Here is a 16,564-nt window from a genome sequence, read left to right as displayed (position 1 = left end):
ATTCGCCTTTCAGATTTGCTTTCAAAATATTTCCTTTTAATAGAATACTCACAAGTTTTTACCCAAGCACAAGGTTTTTAAGAACATTGGATGTGCCATATTGGGAATTTGAATCATTGAAACCCCATTTACCCATTCATACGAGAAACATTGTTAGTATGGTGTTCAGCAAATCTGAAATACGGTTAATAGAAGATATAAAATTCAATCTATCAATTCTATCGAAGTCATTTTCAAACGTGAAATTTGTGTCGATGAAGAATTTGGAAAGCACTTGTTTGACTCGCTTCTGATGTTTGGGAAAATTTAGACAAAGACTACATATTTTATATCAAGGCAATGTGGCCTAAAACCGTAATATCAATGCCTTCGTTATTGTCTTTCTGTTATGAACGTGACTAGTTTTTAGGGATTTATTACATTCCTGTCGAATGATTCTTTTTGAAAACACGGGCAGATTATTCGTATTCGTAGCAAAAAACCAGTATTGCCAACCGCTCTTGGAATTTATGAACCATTTTTCACGTAACAAAAGATAATAAACAAAATAATAACTCAAGTTCAGATACGGCAAAAATTTGTAACAGTAAAACTGAGCTTAAGTCAGTATTTCAGGATAATTTTGATATATGACTTCAGTAGTAACTAGGTGATGAAATTTATGACCATATTGTGTTTTCAAACAAAAATTTTCCACCGTGGATATGATATCATTCAATAGTGCTCAGGGATGGCTAACATGTAGGATTGTGTTCCATTAAAAACTGAAATTGACGTGTTACACGAATTTTCACAGTCTCGATATCAAAAAATCAAATACACTGTATGACCCTAACGTGAATAATAACAAGTAATTGTCTTTATTCAACGTGGTGGTATGTAGCAGAACACTGTTTTGTATATTAACCACGTTAAAAAAATCACACGAAAAAATCTCTTCGCATTTTATTTTTAGGACTGGCATTTCATTTTTAGGACTGATAGTTGAACTAAATGTAACTTGCTCACAAGTTGACAGATTGCTGTTACTTTGGGGCCGATATTCTCACATTCGTTCGCTACTACAGAACCATACCTTCTACAGAAACTTCGAAGTATAATTGCAGAATTATTAGTTCTGTTACTTTTCATTTCCAATCTTAACCATATTAATTTAATTCGTTATCGTGAACACATACATAATTGACAGCTGACAGTAGATGGACTATTCGTATATGCTACCTAAGTATAAACGCTCAGTACGATGTTCTTTAGGGATTTGCAATTCCCAACAAAAATGCGAATATTCATATAAGCATGAACGAACTTTGAGTCATTTACGCAACAGTTGCTCGAATCATTTCCCAGACACGTACTGTGTGTGATTCATTAGGGTTTTCTGGCAGTACGTTTTGTTTTGTATTGCATGCCATATTTATTTTTGGTTAGCATAATGACACAGTGATGAGAAACGTACAAAGCAGCGTTCATGAAATTCATTCAGATGACATATTCAATAATTAGTTGTGAATATATAGGGCGGATCAATTAAAGAGTTTCACCCGCTGGGAGAGGTTAAAACTCAATCATTCAATTGAGGGACAAGCCATTCCTTGTTTTGAACGTCATTGATTTCTCTATCCAACGCTCACTACTGAAGTTGATGCAGTTGATTTTGAAAAAACTCTCAACATAAAAAATGGCATTTTAATTTTTTTTTCATTCGAAGAATACGGACCTGTTTATTAAATTATTACGTCATGTCATAAATAACGACAAAATGAAAGAAGAAATAATTCATAAAAAAAACTAAAAAGAGAAATTCTGTGAGATTGCACACGCTGAACTCTACGTAAAAGCAGCAACCTTATTTAGTTCGGATCATATCGCTTTTCCTGTAGAACAGCAAATGAGGAATTCGCGTTTCCTGGGGTTTCAGTACGTCTTTTTCTTGCATGGTCTTGACCAAAGAATCGTCGTACCTTTTCCAGCAGTTGTAGCCGACGTGAAAGGCATCGGTCACGTAGTGTCCAATGTTGGCATTTTTACCTTCGTGGTAAACGACGGCGAATAGCTTGTATTGCTTCTCTCTTGGAGACTGTGTTTCCGACGATACCACGATACGACAATACCAAAATCCAAATCCTTGATAATTTTCGTGCAGCCCCTCTAAACTGTTCTTGGAGACGAGTACTTTAAGTGCTTCTCTGACAGTCTTCACTTTCTCAACGTTGAGTGGCAGGGTGAGGAAAGGCTGAATATTTTAATTAATGACAGTTTTGAAGTTTCAACCTCACAAAAGTGACATTTTTTATGGTAATCATAATGGAGTTCATATCTCAAAGTCTCAGCTAAGACTTCGAAATACTACCTTCGTCCTTTCAGACAACGCACATACTAGTGATGATGTCTACCCCAGTATCAGGTGAAACATTTGGTAGTTCAGGTTGGTACTTGGTTTGGTTTTACCTACCTTTTGTTCTCTTCAGAATGTTTAGAAATGTAGGTAGGGGTATAAGAAGTAAGATCCGTCGACCTCCTTTAATTTAAAGTTCATCTTATACAGTCTTATATCAACTTCCTGAATGAAATCGGGTTCTTCAGATACACACTTGTAATGATGATTTTTGATAAAATTCGCTCAAACAAAAATAGTTTCACAATGATCAATTTTAATTTGGGTATACATAAGTACCTACTTACCTCTAGACAACAAGAAATAAAAATGCATCCTTTCGCAAATGCGCCACTCCCATAGATATAAAACACTTATGCCAGTGTTTTTTTCAATCCTGAAAGCAGTTCTGATATGCACTTTTTGGTATGTCCTTGAGCTCTCTCAGCGATTCTGTTTTTATTTCATCAATCGTCTCAAAACACAGTCCTTCCATGGGTCTCTTCAATCTTGGGAACAGGAAATAGTTGCAGAAGGGCTAATCTAGTGAATCCGGTGGCTAAGGCTTGATAACGGTGTTGTTTCTGGCCAAAAAATTGCGAACAAGCTATGACGAGTGAGCAGGTGCATAATCGTGATGCCAGAGCCATGATTTGTTTTTCCACAGTACCGAACGTTTTCTTCGTATTGCTTGTCGCAAGCGGCGCATAATTCCAAAATAATACTCCTTATTGACCGTTCGACCACCTGGCAAGAACTCTTGAGGCACTACCTCACAGTAATCGAAAAAACCAGTGAGCAAAACCTTGAAATCCGATCGAACCTGGCGTGCTTATTTTGGTCTTGGCTCTCCTGGGCTCTTCCATTGGTACGATTCGATGTCGTTTCGATGTCATAACCATATCCCCATGATTCGCCACTAATTATGACCCTTTAAAGCAAATATGGATCGCCGTTGACGTCATCTAACAAATTCTGAGCGATGCTCATGCGACGATTTTTTGATCAAAATTCAGCAATTTTGTAACGAACATTGCTGCCACACGCTTCATGCCCAGAATTTTCGAAAAAATTGCATGACTTGAGCCAACCCATATGCTCATATCCTCAGCAACTTCTTTGATAGTGATTCGATGACTCTTCGTAACAATTGTTTTCACTTCCCCAACATTTTTATCAACTGTTTATGTGCTGGGGTGTCCAGAGCAAGCGTCGTCATTCACATCTTCTCGACCTTCTATAAAAGGTTTGTATCACTTGTGAACATTTTTTGACTCAGTGTACAATCACAGTATGCCACTGTCAACATTTCCAGTGTTTTTTACACGAAAATTTGTACAGCCTTTTCAATAATTTTTTTTCAATGGCAAAAAATCGGCGAACACGCAAAACACTTCTAATTTTTATGCCCTCACCATTAAAGGAAACATGCCAAACAGCTGAAACTGTGAACATATGTTCGAGAAGAGTGTACCATTATTAAATAGTGGAATACAGTGTGAATATATTCAAGTAACACTTCATTGCAAAATATTCACTAGAAAGTTCAGAAAACTACAACACGTGTTTCACTATACAATAGCTTTCTAAGGCGTGTTCATACTAACTGAAATATACCCAATTAGTGTTTTATGTAAACAAACAATTTGAATAATTCATCTCTCCACCTAATCAATGACTGATAATTTATTCTGAATTTAGCTATAAACTAATTATGAATTTGAACATTAAGAGACAAATACAATAGCCCTAAAGAAATGAACTTCAAAGGTTCAAGCCAGTCTCGAATATACCTACACAGTAGGTAAAATGGACTGACGCCTATCAGAAAACAACTACTCCCCTGGTTAACACCACGAAGGGCGTTGGCCACTCATCAGTGCAAGATAGTGACCATCATCGACCTAAAGTCAATGATATTCCATAATTGAAAATCGGAATTGCTTCAGAGTATTTCATTCCTGTTCCTAAGTTGGAGCGAAACAACAAAATGTCACTCCATCTAGTGGACGAGGTGCTAACCAACTGCATATCCGTAATTTGCATGATTCCTCTGAATAAGGAAGAAAAACTTTCTTATTAGTCAGTGGGCTATGCTTGAAGACTAGCAGTTTAGAGGTATCGGCCAGTTTCATTCAATTGAGAACATAAACAAAGATCACAAATGTTAATGTATCAACTAATTACCATTTTCAACATCTGAGAACGGATTGAATAGAGGGGAATTGGTCAATTTCAATTGGTCATCCAGTAGATGTTCCGAATTCTTGAATCATTTGGTTTTCATACATTCCAAAAGAATGATTTTTGAACCTTTCTCTTTCGAATGTAACACATAACAGTCATTGTTGAACTCTTGCCACTTTGCCAAAATATGGTTCACCAATGTAGAATTAGTCTTCAAGAAACTACTCCTATTCTGTTTTATTCTTTAGAGAAAGGTTCTCGCCGTTTGATCAATATGAATTTTTGGGCAACAATTTCAAATTTTTACTCATTTTGTGAGGTGTAAGTCTAAGTCTTTTTTTTATTTCAAGTCTTCTCTTCCACCAAAGTATGTTAAAGTCATATGACCGTCACTATTCGATTATTGAAGTTGGATAGACATGGATCATAGTTCGTTTTCGAAGATTCTAGATAGAATTGAATCGATAATATCTACCTTGTAACCGTTTTTGATACCAATATGTTTGATCGAACTAAGTTATCCGTAAAAATTTCAGAAAGCATAATTTGCTTTTCGGTGCATGAATACAAATTAAAAAAAAATATTAATAGACAAATACTAAGTAAATCTATATTTTTTTGTTTTGCTAGTGCGTGCTAGAAATCGCACATTGAAAGGTAACACCTCGTTGATTCTGTGAGTTGCCTTCAGTAGAAGAATGACACCTGGTTAACGGGATAACAGATTTTAACAGGTTTTCAATGTCAGAACCAACGTGGTTTCTGTTTGAGCGGTACTCAACCAGATCGATTCTTTTACTAACGTAAAATACTAGGAAATATATTTTGCACGTCAAACGATATTCATTTAGCGTTATTAGGAAGAGTTATGTCTTCAATATAATTCACTAATTGAGATTCATTATTTATATTGCATAGCAGTTCGAATTGATTGTGAAAGCATTTTTGAAATCCTTACGAACGGAGCCACTACAAACAAGACCACAAGTCTAATCGGAAAAATGCTTTTTTCTACACCCGTACTCTAACAATACACTTATATGACCATAATCCGTTTCATAACGATATCCATTATGATACAGATTTTTCATAACGATACAGATTATCAACCAATAGAAACTCATAATTTTTCAATCAAGAATCCTGTTCCTTTGTTTGTCCTAGATTCTAAGCTAAGTAACTAATTGCTTTATTTGTCAAAATCAGTTTTCATATTACCTACCTATATTATCAAAATGTCTGAAAACAGCGATATAGAAGGAATACCATCGACTCCAATATTTTTAAAAGATCAGATCAATTACAGTTCTTATATTCAGTATAAATATAATTAGAATCTTTATAGTTTTTATATGTCCATGATAATACCATTAAGTTTGTGTTTTTTTTAAAAATATGAGTTAATTACTGTAAATGTGTTCAATACAAATATAATATTTATAGTTTTTCATTATTTATCGGATTTAGAAAAAATAGCGTATGCAACTCTCATGTTATGGTTATTAATACACTCGCATATACCATACAAAACTCGCCTTCGGCTCGTTTCGTATCCCGGTTAATGCTCGTGTCTTAATAACCATCATTACATGATCGTTGCATAATATACTATTATGTAATTAGGTGAGTAAATTGAGTTGAGGTGGATGCGGTTTCATGTTCAATGTATGTATTTATCGCTTCTAGTCATAACCAACTGTAACAAATTTAGAATGTATTCAACCTATGTCTAGTACATAGATGTAGGATTATCACTCAAAATGTTTGAGATTTCTAAACTAAGAAAAGCTACAGTTTTGTGTACCTATTCTTTTTTAACTACCTTAATGACAGTTCGATGTTCACATACTTTCGTAAAAATAACGTCATTATTATTGGCCTTTGTTTGATTGATTTTGCAGTGTTTATTTCTTCAGGCACTGTATTGGAGCCACTTCTATTCAATATTAATTTAAATGAACTTTCCAATTCAGATATTCGGGGTGATGTAAAGAGTTTTGCAGACGACACTATTGTTACATATGGAACGAATACATAGGAATATCTGAAACAGAAAACAGAAAGTAACTTTCAAATGATTTCGCAGTGGCTTGAAAGTAGACTTTTGAGAATAAATATGACAAAAACTTGTTACATGTCCATCACTTCGTATATCTACCAGAATGTACATCACTTAAAATATCTAACCAGAGTGAAATCTATATTTAGGTTCCCATTTAAAATAGGACAGTTCTATATCGCCTATTGCTCAAAAAAACAACTATATTGAGAAATACAAGACCATACCTATGAATTAATTATATGTACATGCTGTAATGTGCGGTCTTTGAAACCCATATTTTCCTATGGAGTATTTTCCTGGGGGGCTGCAAACAAACACAAGCCATATAAAGCTATTAGAATAGATTCAAAAACTGACTTTAAAAATATCATATCAAAAAAGAACATATTAAACTGACACTTTATTCAAAGAAACGATGATTTTCCATATTCGATGACTATATTTCTCCAAAACAACCACCACAGTTGGGAAGTTAAACAAATTGACCACAGCTACGCAGTAAAAACTAATACTGAGTATTATTATATAATAAAGTCTAAAAAATACTCTCCAAAGAGCTTCCACTCATTTAGCTCCTAGACTTTATATCATTCCATCCAAAATCAAAAATAATTTCAACATTCATTCATTTAAACGCCTATTGAAAATATAAATATTGAAACTGCCAAGAATTTAGATTCATCAATATGTCGGCATAAATAATATATATTACCCTTTAGAAAATTGAATGAAAAATATTCCCTTAGATCATTTAATAATCATCTGTAAATAATTTCATACGTGTTCTATTCTCTGATATCACACTTTATGTGTATATTCTAATAATAATCATCTATATGAGTATGTATGTTATAATCCTCAATATTACACCATATATGTATGTTTATAGGCTTAAATGTAAACTTTACCTTTCCCACGCATAGGCCTGACCTTCTGTGGGTTCCTATATTTACTTACAAAATGTCTTCATGATATGCATTTGTACATTATGTTTAGTAAATGAAAAGTATCATTATTATTACTAATATTGAAGTGAATTTGATCAACAGGGTCAGACTTCGGTATATTCGCAGCCACATGTTCATTTGAATTCGAAGTGTTTCTCAGAGTCAACTCTGTTTCAAACACTATTCATTCTAATGAAAAGAGAAATGGAAATTTCTGTTTTTTACCACTTTTATTTGAAACTAACGTTACTGCAGTTTCGTCCTATATGGACATTTTACGGACAGTTTATTGTATAAATTTGAAAATGTCCGTATAGGACAAAACTGCAGTAACGTTAGTTGCAAATAAAAGTGGTAAAAAACATAGAAATTTTCAATTCACTTTTCATTATGATTTCCTACCACGTAGTAACGGCTACATCCATCAATTTACTAAACATTCTAATCTTGCAAAATTATTATTTGGTTTGATATTATGATTGAGCCTTCTTTCTAATAATCAAGATTCAATTCACGTAAACTCAGTACCGGTCAGATTTATAAACCTATCGAAACAGTTGAATATAGTACAGTTTTTCATCATAAAAAATGAGGTATTTCACTGCCTAATGAATATCTCGATGTCGCCACCACAAGGTAATCTATTAAAAGGTGGCCAAGAGAATTATCTTATAAATAGAGTCGCTTTTCATCAAATCCTCTGATTCAAATAAATTCCACGTGCCTAGCCAAGGTATCATTATTGAATCTTAATTTTATCAAAACATCCAGACCTGCGATACGTAAAGATCAGCCTCGGTTTATTTTTGATTTCCCAATGATCCACCCATTCAACATCTACTACCTTTCGTGAAAATATCTGAAACATCAGCCAAATGAATATTAACAATCATTAAGAGCTGAACCAATTTATGACATTTATGAATAATATCAATAGAAATATACAGTTCACACTCGAAACAGAGACAGAGAAACAGATTAATTGCTTAGACCTGACCATTACATATGATCTTGATAAATTTGAGTTCAATGTATTCAGAAAACCGAGCTATACAGACATTACAATTCCAACATGGGATTGTAATATCTGTAAGAAATCGATAACCACTGCTACCTACTCCTACTATCACAAATTAGTGGATAATATTGAGGCAGGCGAATGTCCTGGCATTTGACTGTGTAAATCACAAAATTTTTTTGTGTAAACTCCACCACTATGGTGTTAGAGGCACACCTCTGGATTGGATACGGTCATACCTTTGTGACAGATGGCAGTATGTCTAAATTAAAAACGAGTCATCTGGGTACTTAAAAATCGACTTAAGTGTCCCACAAGGGTCACTACTCAGCCCTTTGCTATTCATAGGTCTCTATGTACGTAGAGGATACCTCACTCATAATTTCCGAAAAAATTCCATAAGGGAAAACTGTGACGAAAAAACTCGTGGAAAATGAGTAATCGGTATTTATGAATCTGTGAAAGACTCAATAATTGATGTCGAAAACGATTATTTCGCTAGATCATTTTCAGAGCTTACTTTAGTGAAGTATACCGGTCCATCATATGATTCGTGATTGGTGAAAACTTGGGCCATTGTTGATTATAAATCCTATCATTTCGGATATCGATAAATTGTTAATGAATGTTTTTTGTTTCAGCTAGTTTATATTCGAAACTCAACATGGCGACTCACCCAAGACTGGTCAACAAACAGTTCAATTCTCCAATTGGTTTATATTCAGCACAAAATGTCCAGGAGGTTTTGGAAAGGGAAACACAAATTTTGGCGAATGGTGCAGTAGGGTAAGTACAATTTTTTTTTGGAGAAAAGTTTCATTTCTAATTGGACTATTGACTGGAATATTCTATTTCAATTTCGATTCATTTTTACCAAAGTATATTGAGTATGATAAATAGAATCAGCTCCATATGGGATGTTTTTATTGATCTAAAATTTCCTATGACCTCAATTTCTGCCTAAATCAATATCAAAAATGACCAAAAAAATTCCAGTCACGTTATTTACATTATCTATAAAATATCATTGTTGTTTATTTATAAAAATTCTAAAATAGTTATTTATCAAAATATCAAAAGAGTTATTGAAAAAGTTTTTACTGAATGCAATTCTTCAACCCACATAAATTTCATCTGCATTAGGTAATTTTCGAAATTTCCGAAAGATATGAGAGATTCGAAGCCTTTTTGTCTTTTAGAGGTTTTTTCTGTTGAGCTTTCACCGGATTTATTAGTTTACTTCCTCTGTGGAAAAAATCTGGCAGTGAATTCTATCAATCACTTGTGGGGGTTATATCATTTTTTTGGGTATTCAATAATTTTGCCTACGAATTGAATAATCAATTGAAAAATAAAATATGAAATTTGTATACCTAGCTTTCTTTAATCGACGTTTGGAACAATAATTCTATTTTGTATTCATAATTTACTCGAAAACTTTCGCTTGAGTATTAAAAAGTTACACATGACAGAAAATAAAATTCCCAGATGTCATGAGTAATAGTCTACATGAATATATATACAAGATATTTTCTGAGAATTAATTTCAGATTCATATTTCCATTTTCAACCTGTTGCCTTAGCAATGGCAGTCAAGTACGATCCATTTACATTTGGAATACATGAGTTACCTGTTAAAAGAATATATGCAGGTTTTTTGAGTTTTTTCAATTATGTTCCTTGATGACGATTTCTTTTTTCTTTCATTCGATAGGACGGTATGATTGAAGATATGCCCCGCTATCCCCGATTTTGTTATCTGTCTTCTCTCTAAATTCACGATGTTCATTTTTTCTCACATCTAGAGGTATTGGGGTTTAATTTATACAAGTATTTTTTTTCCACAGGAACAATATATACTTTAAATCCACTCTTTCGAGTTTAGCTTGTATCAAAAGGAATCTCAATGTGTAGGTAGTTGTCAAAGTTGTTGTTTTTTCATATTTGTAACCAATTTGGTTACAGGTATGACGTTAGTTCTGAAGTATGTGAGTTGAATGTATACGAAAACACCTATCCGGAACAGTAAGTGAGAACAGCTCTCAATGAAGTTGGTGAAAGTAATCAACAACATATACAGATTCTACAATCATCACAAACCCGACAATAACACACATAACTCAAAATTAACGTCAAAAGGGATCTCAATGAGTTGATAGTTCTCAAAGTTGTTGTCTTGTCATATTTGTAACCGATTTGTTTACTGCTATGACGTTAGTTGTGAAGTATGTGAGTTGAATGAATACAAAAATGCGTAGGTATTCGGGACGGTAAGTGGGAAGAGTTCTCAATGAAGTTGCTGATCAACAACATATACAGATTCCACAATCATCACAAACCCATCAACAACACACATAACTCAAAACTAACGTCCTACCTTATGTTCTCGGTTTGTCTGAAAAATTGAGACAGATCTGTTACAGATATAATGTAAGAAGAGTTTTCGGACCTACTAGCATAGTGACACAAACTTAACCCAAAAATACGGTTAGAAAACGGAAGAAGGTATTTGAAATATACCTTGTTTCAGTGAAAAAAGTTATATTGGTGAAACCTCAAGACACATAGATTGGTGAACAAACAAAAAAAGACAGATAACAGAATCGAAGATAGAGGACCGTATTCTAGAATCATCTATTGATCACGCCGAAAGTAAAGTGAAACAAAAATTGTCACTAAGGAACGTAATGAAAAAAATGAAAAAACTTAAATAGTCCGCATACAATATTCTTTCAGAAGGTAACAAATGTATTTCAAATAGCTCTTCGAAAATAGATCGTACCTGGTAGCCATTGCTACATTCATAGAGAAATGTAGATAGACTATCACATCTGACTATCCCATTTTTTTGTCTTATGTCGAAGAAAACTGTTTACAATTGAGGCGAAAGTTTTCAAGAGAATTTTGGGTTTTGAAAACAGAAAAGGATCATCTTCTGAATCATCGACCATCTACTACTTCACATGATCTACACATCATCTATGTATTGAATTACTTTTTTTTTTTAAATCTATTGCTTGATTCCTTTCTTCTTAAGATTTCCACTTTTATTGTATCAAGATGGAGTAGAAGAAAGCCAAAAATTTTTTTTCCCAGAAATTCCATTATTTTTCCAATTGATTATTCACTTCGTAGATAAGTTAATGACTAATTTGACTTTTCAATAGTTTATATTACCCAATAACTTTTCCGGGTGAACTTTTCAGTTTGCTCATTATTACATTGATTCAGCTTTGTTCATTTTTTAAAATTGTGGAGGTTCTACACCAAAAAAAAATAACTATTGGTGTATTCTACACAAGTTCTTCAAGAAAGCTGGAGAGCTACGAACAAAGACAACAAGCCGTGATTTTAAACTTCACTTAGTCGTCTCTGATGACCACGGTCGAAGACCTTGAAAATTTCAAATGTCCCGAGAGTCTTCGAAGCTCTTGGTTGCATTATTTCGTTGTTGGGTTACATATTATCTATGAAAGTCGCCTATTGAACTTTGCTTTCGGAAACCATATTGAAAATAGCTATAAAACCTCATATATCATTGATTTTCGAAGTTTACGTCCTCTGTCAGTCATACAGATGGCATCTTCGGAAGGAGAGATGTCATCCCCTTCACTTGACGTTAGAGATTGTGGGTACAGTTTCAACATAGTAAAAATCGATCAGTAAGTCCACTTCTACTAGTTTCATTCATAAATTCACAAAGTTATCGGTGAACTCGAAACGAAGTGATGAGCCAATTTCGTTCTTTTACCATAAATTTGCGCTCACATAAAAACGAAATTTAAGATTATTACAGAATATTTTGTGGTAAATCACTTATAATCACCAAAAACTGAAAACAATAATCTAAACACAATATCAATTCCCGTCCATTTATTATAACTAATCCGATGCCAGTAGTACCGTCGAATCCTTCGATACTACAGCACTGAAAGCGTTGGATGAGAATCTCATCTTAAGAGCGGTTGAAGGTATAAATTTCCATGAGAAATTAGAATTGAAACTTTCTGTGTTTTTACCACCTTTATATGTAACTAACGTTACTGCAGTTTCGTCCTAAACCTTCATTTTCCATGATGATATCCTGCCACGTAGTAATGACTAAATCCAACAATTTATTGTCATAAATATTTTGAATAACCAGAAAAGTGCGGAAACTCTGAATATATCCAATAGTGGTTACATTGAAAAAATGTAATCAATTTTTAAAAAAGACCCCTTTGATGATTGAACTGAAAATGATATCTCTGTGTCGGGCGTAAACATGCAAAGCTCCAATTTCAATTAAAACCACTAAAATTAGAATCGTGTATATGTACTTTCATTGAGCACTTTCAAACATACGATACACATATTGATTGTTTGCTTTACTGAAAATAACTATTTTGATCAAGTGTTAAAGTGTATTACATGGCGCTCGCTCGTCAAGATTTGCATAGAACTTACCAACCGATTTGGTGAACGTGTAAACACGGTAAATCACTCGTTTGCATATTGGTTCCTCTGATTAATTTTAAGAAAATAAACTAATGAATTCAGTTTCGCTGGTATGTGTTAGCGGAATGTAAATGTTGAACTTGCCCGAAAGATGTATATATTATAACAATTTGTCTTTCGAAAATGTGTTTTTATGAAATAATATATAAATTTCCATCCCACGCAACTACGGGATGATAGTGAGAGAAAACACCATGTTATTCTCGAAACTATTGAATGGTAATATATTTGTCCACCAGCTGTTGCCCGCCACTTCAGTTATAGGGTTTCCAGATTTTTCAGTAAAAAATGTTTTTCATTATTTACCTGTCGTTGATTCATGATGATACGAAGTCAATTCGAAAGAAATAAAAACTAAATAGTTACCGAACGTCGGCAGTTTCTTTACATGGCATGGGCGGCGTGGTATTATTTACGATGTCTAGTCATTATTTTTATGTGGGAGGTTTTCAATGGTATTAACTAGTAAACTTCTCAGATCCGGTACATTAGTCTTTTATTTAGCTACTCAGATTGACTTCGTATGGAATATACTCCCAGTTTTAGCCAAATCGACTGAACTGTATTCTTATAGTTTTTTCTTCCAACAAATGTTGGAAGAAAAAATTGACATTACTGTTTCATTCATGATCGGATTGAAATGAATCAGACGATAAATGTCAATTATAACACCCTACAATACATCAGTAAAAACTGGTTCCGAATCTAATGAACTGTTTTTTTTTTAGTTTAGTGTGTACAAATCTGAAGACAAACATTCTAAAAACATTGTTCTTTTTCCTGATTTCAATAACAGTTTTTCTCAAATATTTTCCATGTAAAGATAACGATCAGTTATTATATTTTTATTTTATGTATTGTATCAAAAGAGTTTCAGCTTGTTCAGATTTGATTATTGAATTCAACCAACTGACTTAAGCATCTTTTTGATAGTAGACCTCAGTACGAATATATTGAAAATTACTTTTTTCTGCACCAAAACTTTGATGTATTTTGTATCACCAAACATCAGACCAAATAATACTACAAATGTTTATTCCCGAATAGAATAAATCTCTTAAAATATAATCCTGATTATAATAGACTATCAATGAACAATATAATTAACGAAAGCTGATATTATCAGCTTGTTTGTGGAGACAATTTTTTGGGGTGATACTGAGGAATCGAACGAAATACAAAAAAAAACTAAACGACATGGAATGTGGGAGCCTGGATAAATCAGAAGATTGTCTTTCTACCTACATTGAAATTTTTCAGATATAGAGAGTAGTAATATAAAATAGCAGTTGAAATGAAATATCTGGTTTATATCTTGAGTACTACCAAACTTGTAAAAGTTATCTGATAGTTGAGTAATTGGTATTCCGAATATTTTTCTATTGTGTCGTGGTATACCGGGTGACCCGGAATCAATTTACCCCCCTGTATGTTAGTTGTTATTTTATATGGATATTTCAAATTCGGTACTTCGATTTGATGTTACAAATGTACAATTTATTAAGTATCAAACCATATATGACACTTCCAGTTTGACCGAAAGCGCATCCAATTTTTATATTTCAAATAGGAGTTATGTGTGTTTTTTTTAATTATGATTCCGTATAGAATTACCTTTCCAATGATATGTCACAATCATACTTCAAATTTACAATCTGCCGATATAATTGAGATTTAATAAAAAATTACTTTTTGTATTCCCTAGTAACTAAACATTTTCGTCAAAGTATACTATGGAAGATTGAACAATATCGTGTAAGTACTATTAATTTATGGCCAAACTTTTTACACAATAAGTTTTATGCAGACTAACTAGTTTCACAATTTTATTTCTTTTCCAGTTTTCAACATCAATACACTCATTTCTTTTAAATGCTAATTTAGAAATTTTTTAAGTTAATTAGAAACTCCAATACATATTGAAATACTGACCATGAAAGACCCTCTATATTTTTGTTTCCTATTTATTTTTTATGAAGATAATTTCTATGGTATACCTACATTTGTATTGAACCTTTCAACTTCATCTCAATTGGCTATGATATTGAATTTCTTCTATAGGTCTGGTATTATTTTTGAAACTGCAAAATCGAACGCAACAAAATTTTTATTTCGATAATTTTTACTACAAAATAGCAGACATTTGGAACATGTATAGTTTTCCAACTCAATTCAAAAGAAATTGAACACCTATGACAGACTCAATTAATCTAATCGCTCATAATGTCGCCCGTTACCGTCAATTCATTTTTTTATTCATTCGGATCATGCCTGCATAACATTCAATAGTTGAGCCGGAATAATTTCGTTGATGGCTCTCCTTACCCTGTCTTCAAGTTCCTCGCGATTTTGAGGTATTCTGTGTGCATAATATTTATTCTTCGAGTGAGCCCAAAAAAAAAACCATTGGCGTGAGGTCTGATTACCTTGGTGGCCAAAGAACTGGACCATGAGTACCAATCCAATTGTCGTTGAAGGTTCTAGTAAGATACCCTCGGACTACTTTCAAATTATGTGGAGGTGCTCCATCTTCTTGGAAATACATAACACAACATGTCGCTGAGGAAATGTTTTCAATAAAATTTTGGATTTCATCATTTAAAATTTGTAGGTAGCGTTCACTTTTTGAAGCTCCATCAAAAATAATTGGTCCCAGTATTCTGGTTCCAAAAATTCCTAGCCAAACATTGAATCCTGATGGTTCCTGGTGTCTTCCTTCTCTGAACACATGCGGATTTTCTTGTGCCCGATAATGTAAATTATTTCTACTGAAATGACCATAGTTTGTAAAGCGTGATTCATCACTGTTCAGAATATTGTAATGGGAATTTGGATTTTCTGCTTCTTTTCGTATAACCCAGTTAAAATACACAATCCTCCTCTGTGCAGCATTTTCATATAAATATTGATGAATTCGTTATTTGAATGAACGATAGCGGTATTTTTCAAAATTTTTCTTGCTGTTCCTCTAGACAATTAATTTACCAAAATTTCAGTCAAATCAATTGAAAAGTATTTTTCCCAATGAATGTTTGATGTGATTTTTCAAATTGTCATAACTTTTTTCATTCATGAACCAATTCAAATGAATGAAACACTGAATATTGAGTGAATCTCACCACCGAGCTGTTCAAGCCGTGTCTGAGATTAGCTCTCACACTCGATAATCGTTCAATTTTTTTAGTAGTATATTCTAAGAGATGTAGTACAAAGCCTTTGAGAAATCACAGAGCGTCATTACTGAATAACATCTATAAGATGTTCTTTCATCAATTCGAAGTGAGCTAGCTCTATTTCAACAAGAAACATTGAGCACGGTCATTCATTTCGATTTGGCGAAACATTATCGATACATCAAGAAGACATTACTGTTTTTGGGAAAGAAAGTTTTTGGCTTTCTACTACTCCATCTGATACAAAAAAAGGTTGAGAGAATCTTCCTTCCTTTCTTTGGAAGATTCTCCCATCCATTTTTTTGT

The 16,564-nt window shown here is 33.3% G+C and overlaps 2 protein-coding genes across 4 annotated transcripts in view; one reads left to right on the top strand and one right to left on the bottom strand.

The window, feature by feature from the left end:
* LOC111503180 (uncharacterized) overlaps positions 1–16,564 on the top strand; it is a 72,090-nt gene that overhangs the window by 11,782 nt on the left and 43,744 nt on the right. For all 3 annotated transcript variants that reach the window (XM_074174306.1, XM_023157419.2, XM_074174305.1), the window contains exon 2: positions 9,230–9,374. In XM_074174306.1, coding sequence (XP_074030407.1) covers positions 9,253–9,374 — 122 coding nt within the window. In that variant the 5' untranslated portion in view covers positions 9,230–9,252. The remainder of the gene's footprint in view (positions 1–9,229; positions 9,375–16,564) is intronic.
* On the bottom strand, positions 1,847–9,165 carry LOC141481963 (ubiquitin carboxyl-terminal hydrolase 10-like). Its single transcript, XM_074174461.1, has 2 exons — positions 9,109–9,165; positions 1,847–2,233 (listed from the first exon to the last, which is right to left on the bottom strand). The coding sequence occupies exons 1-2, from the start codon at positions 9,163–9,165 to the stop codon at positions 1,847–1,849; spliced, it is 444 nt and encodes a 147-aa protein (XP_074030562.1).

Source organism: Leptinotarsa decemlineata, unplaced genomic scaffold, assembly GCF_025532065.1.
Source record: "Leptinotarsa decemlineata unplaced genomic scaffold, Ldec_3_MD MMD2_tig00000576_RagTag_RagTag, whole genome shotgun sequence".
Classification (NCBI taxonomy): Eukaryota; Metazoa; Arthropoda; class Insecta; order Coleoptera; family Chrysomelidae; genus Leptinotarsa; species Leptinotarsa decemlineata.
The sequence above is the reverse complement of the archived record's forward strand: the minus strand, read 5'-3'. Positions and strand labels throughout refer to the sequence as shown.

What these genes read in the sequence shown, in the direction of transcription:
- LOC141481963 (XM_074174461.1), bottom strand. Translation starts at nt 9,165, where the DNA reads ATGGCCCAAGTTTTCACCAATCACGAATCATATGATGGACCGGTATAC. An exon ending in GACCGGTATACTTCACTAAA is followed by an intron (nt 2,234 to 9,108) that starts GTAAGCTCTGAA and finishes TAAAATATTCAG; the next exon opens with CCTTTCCTCACCCTGCCACT.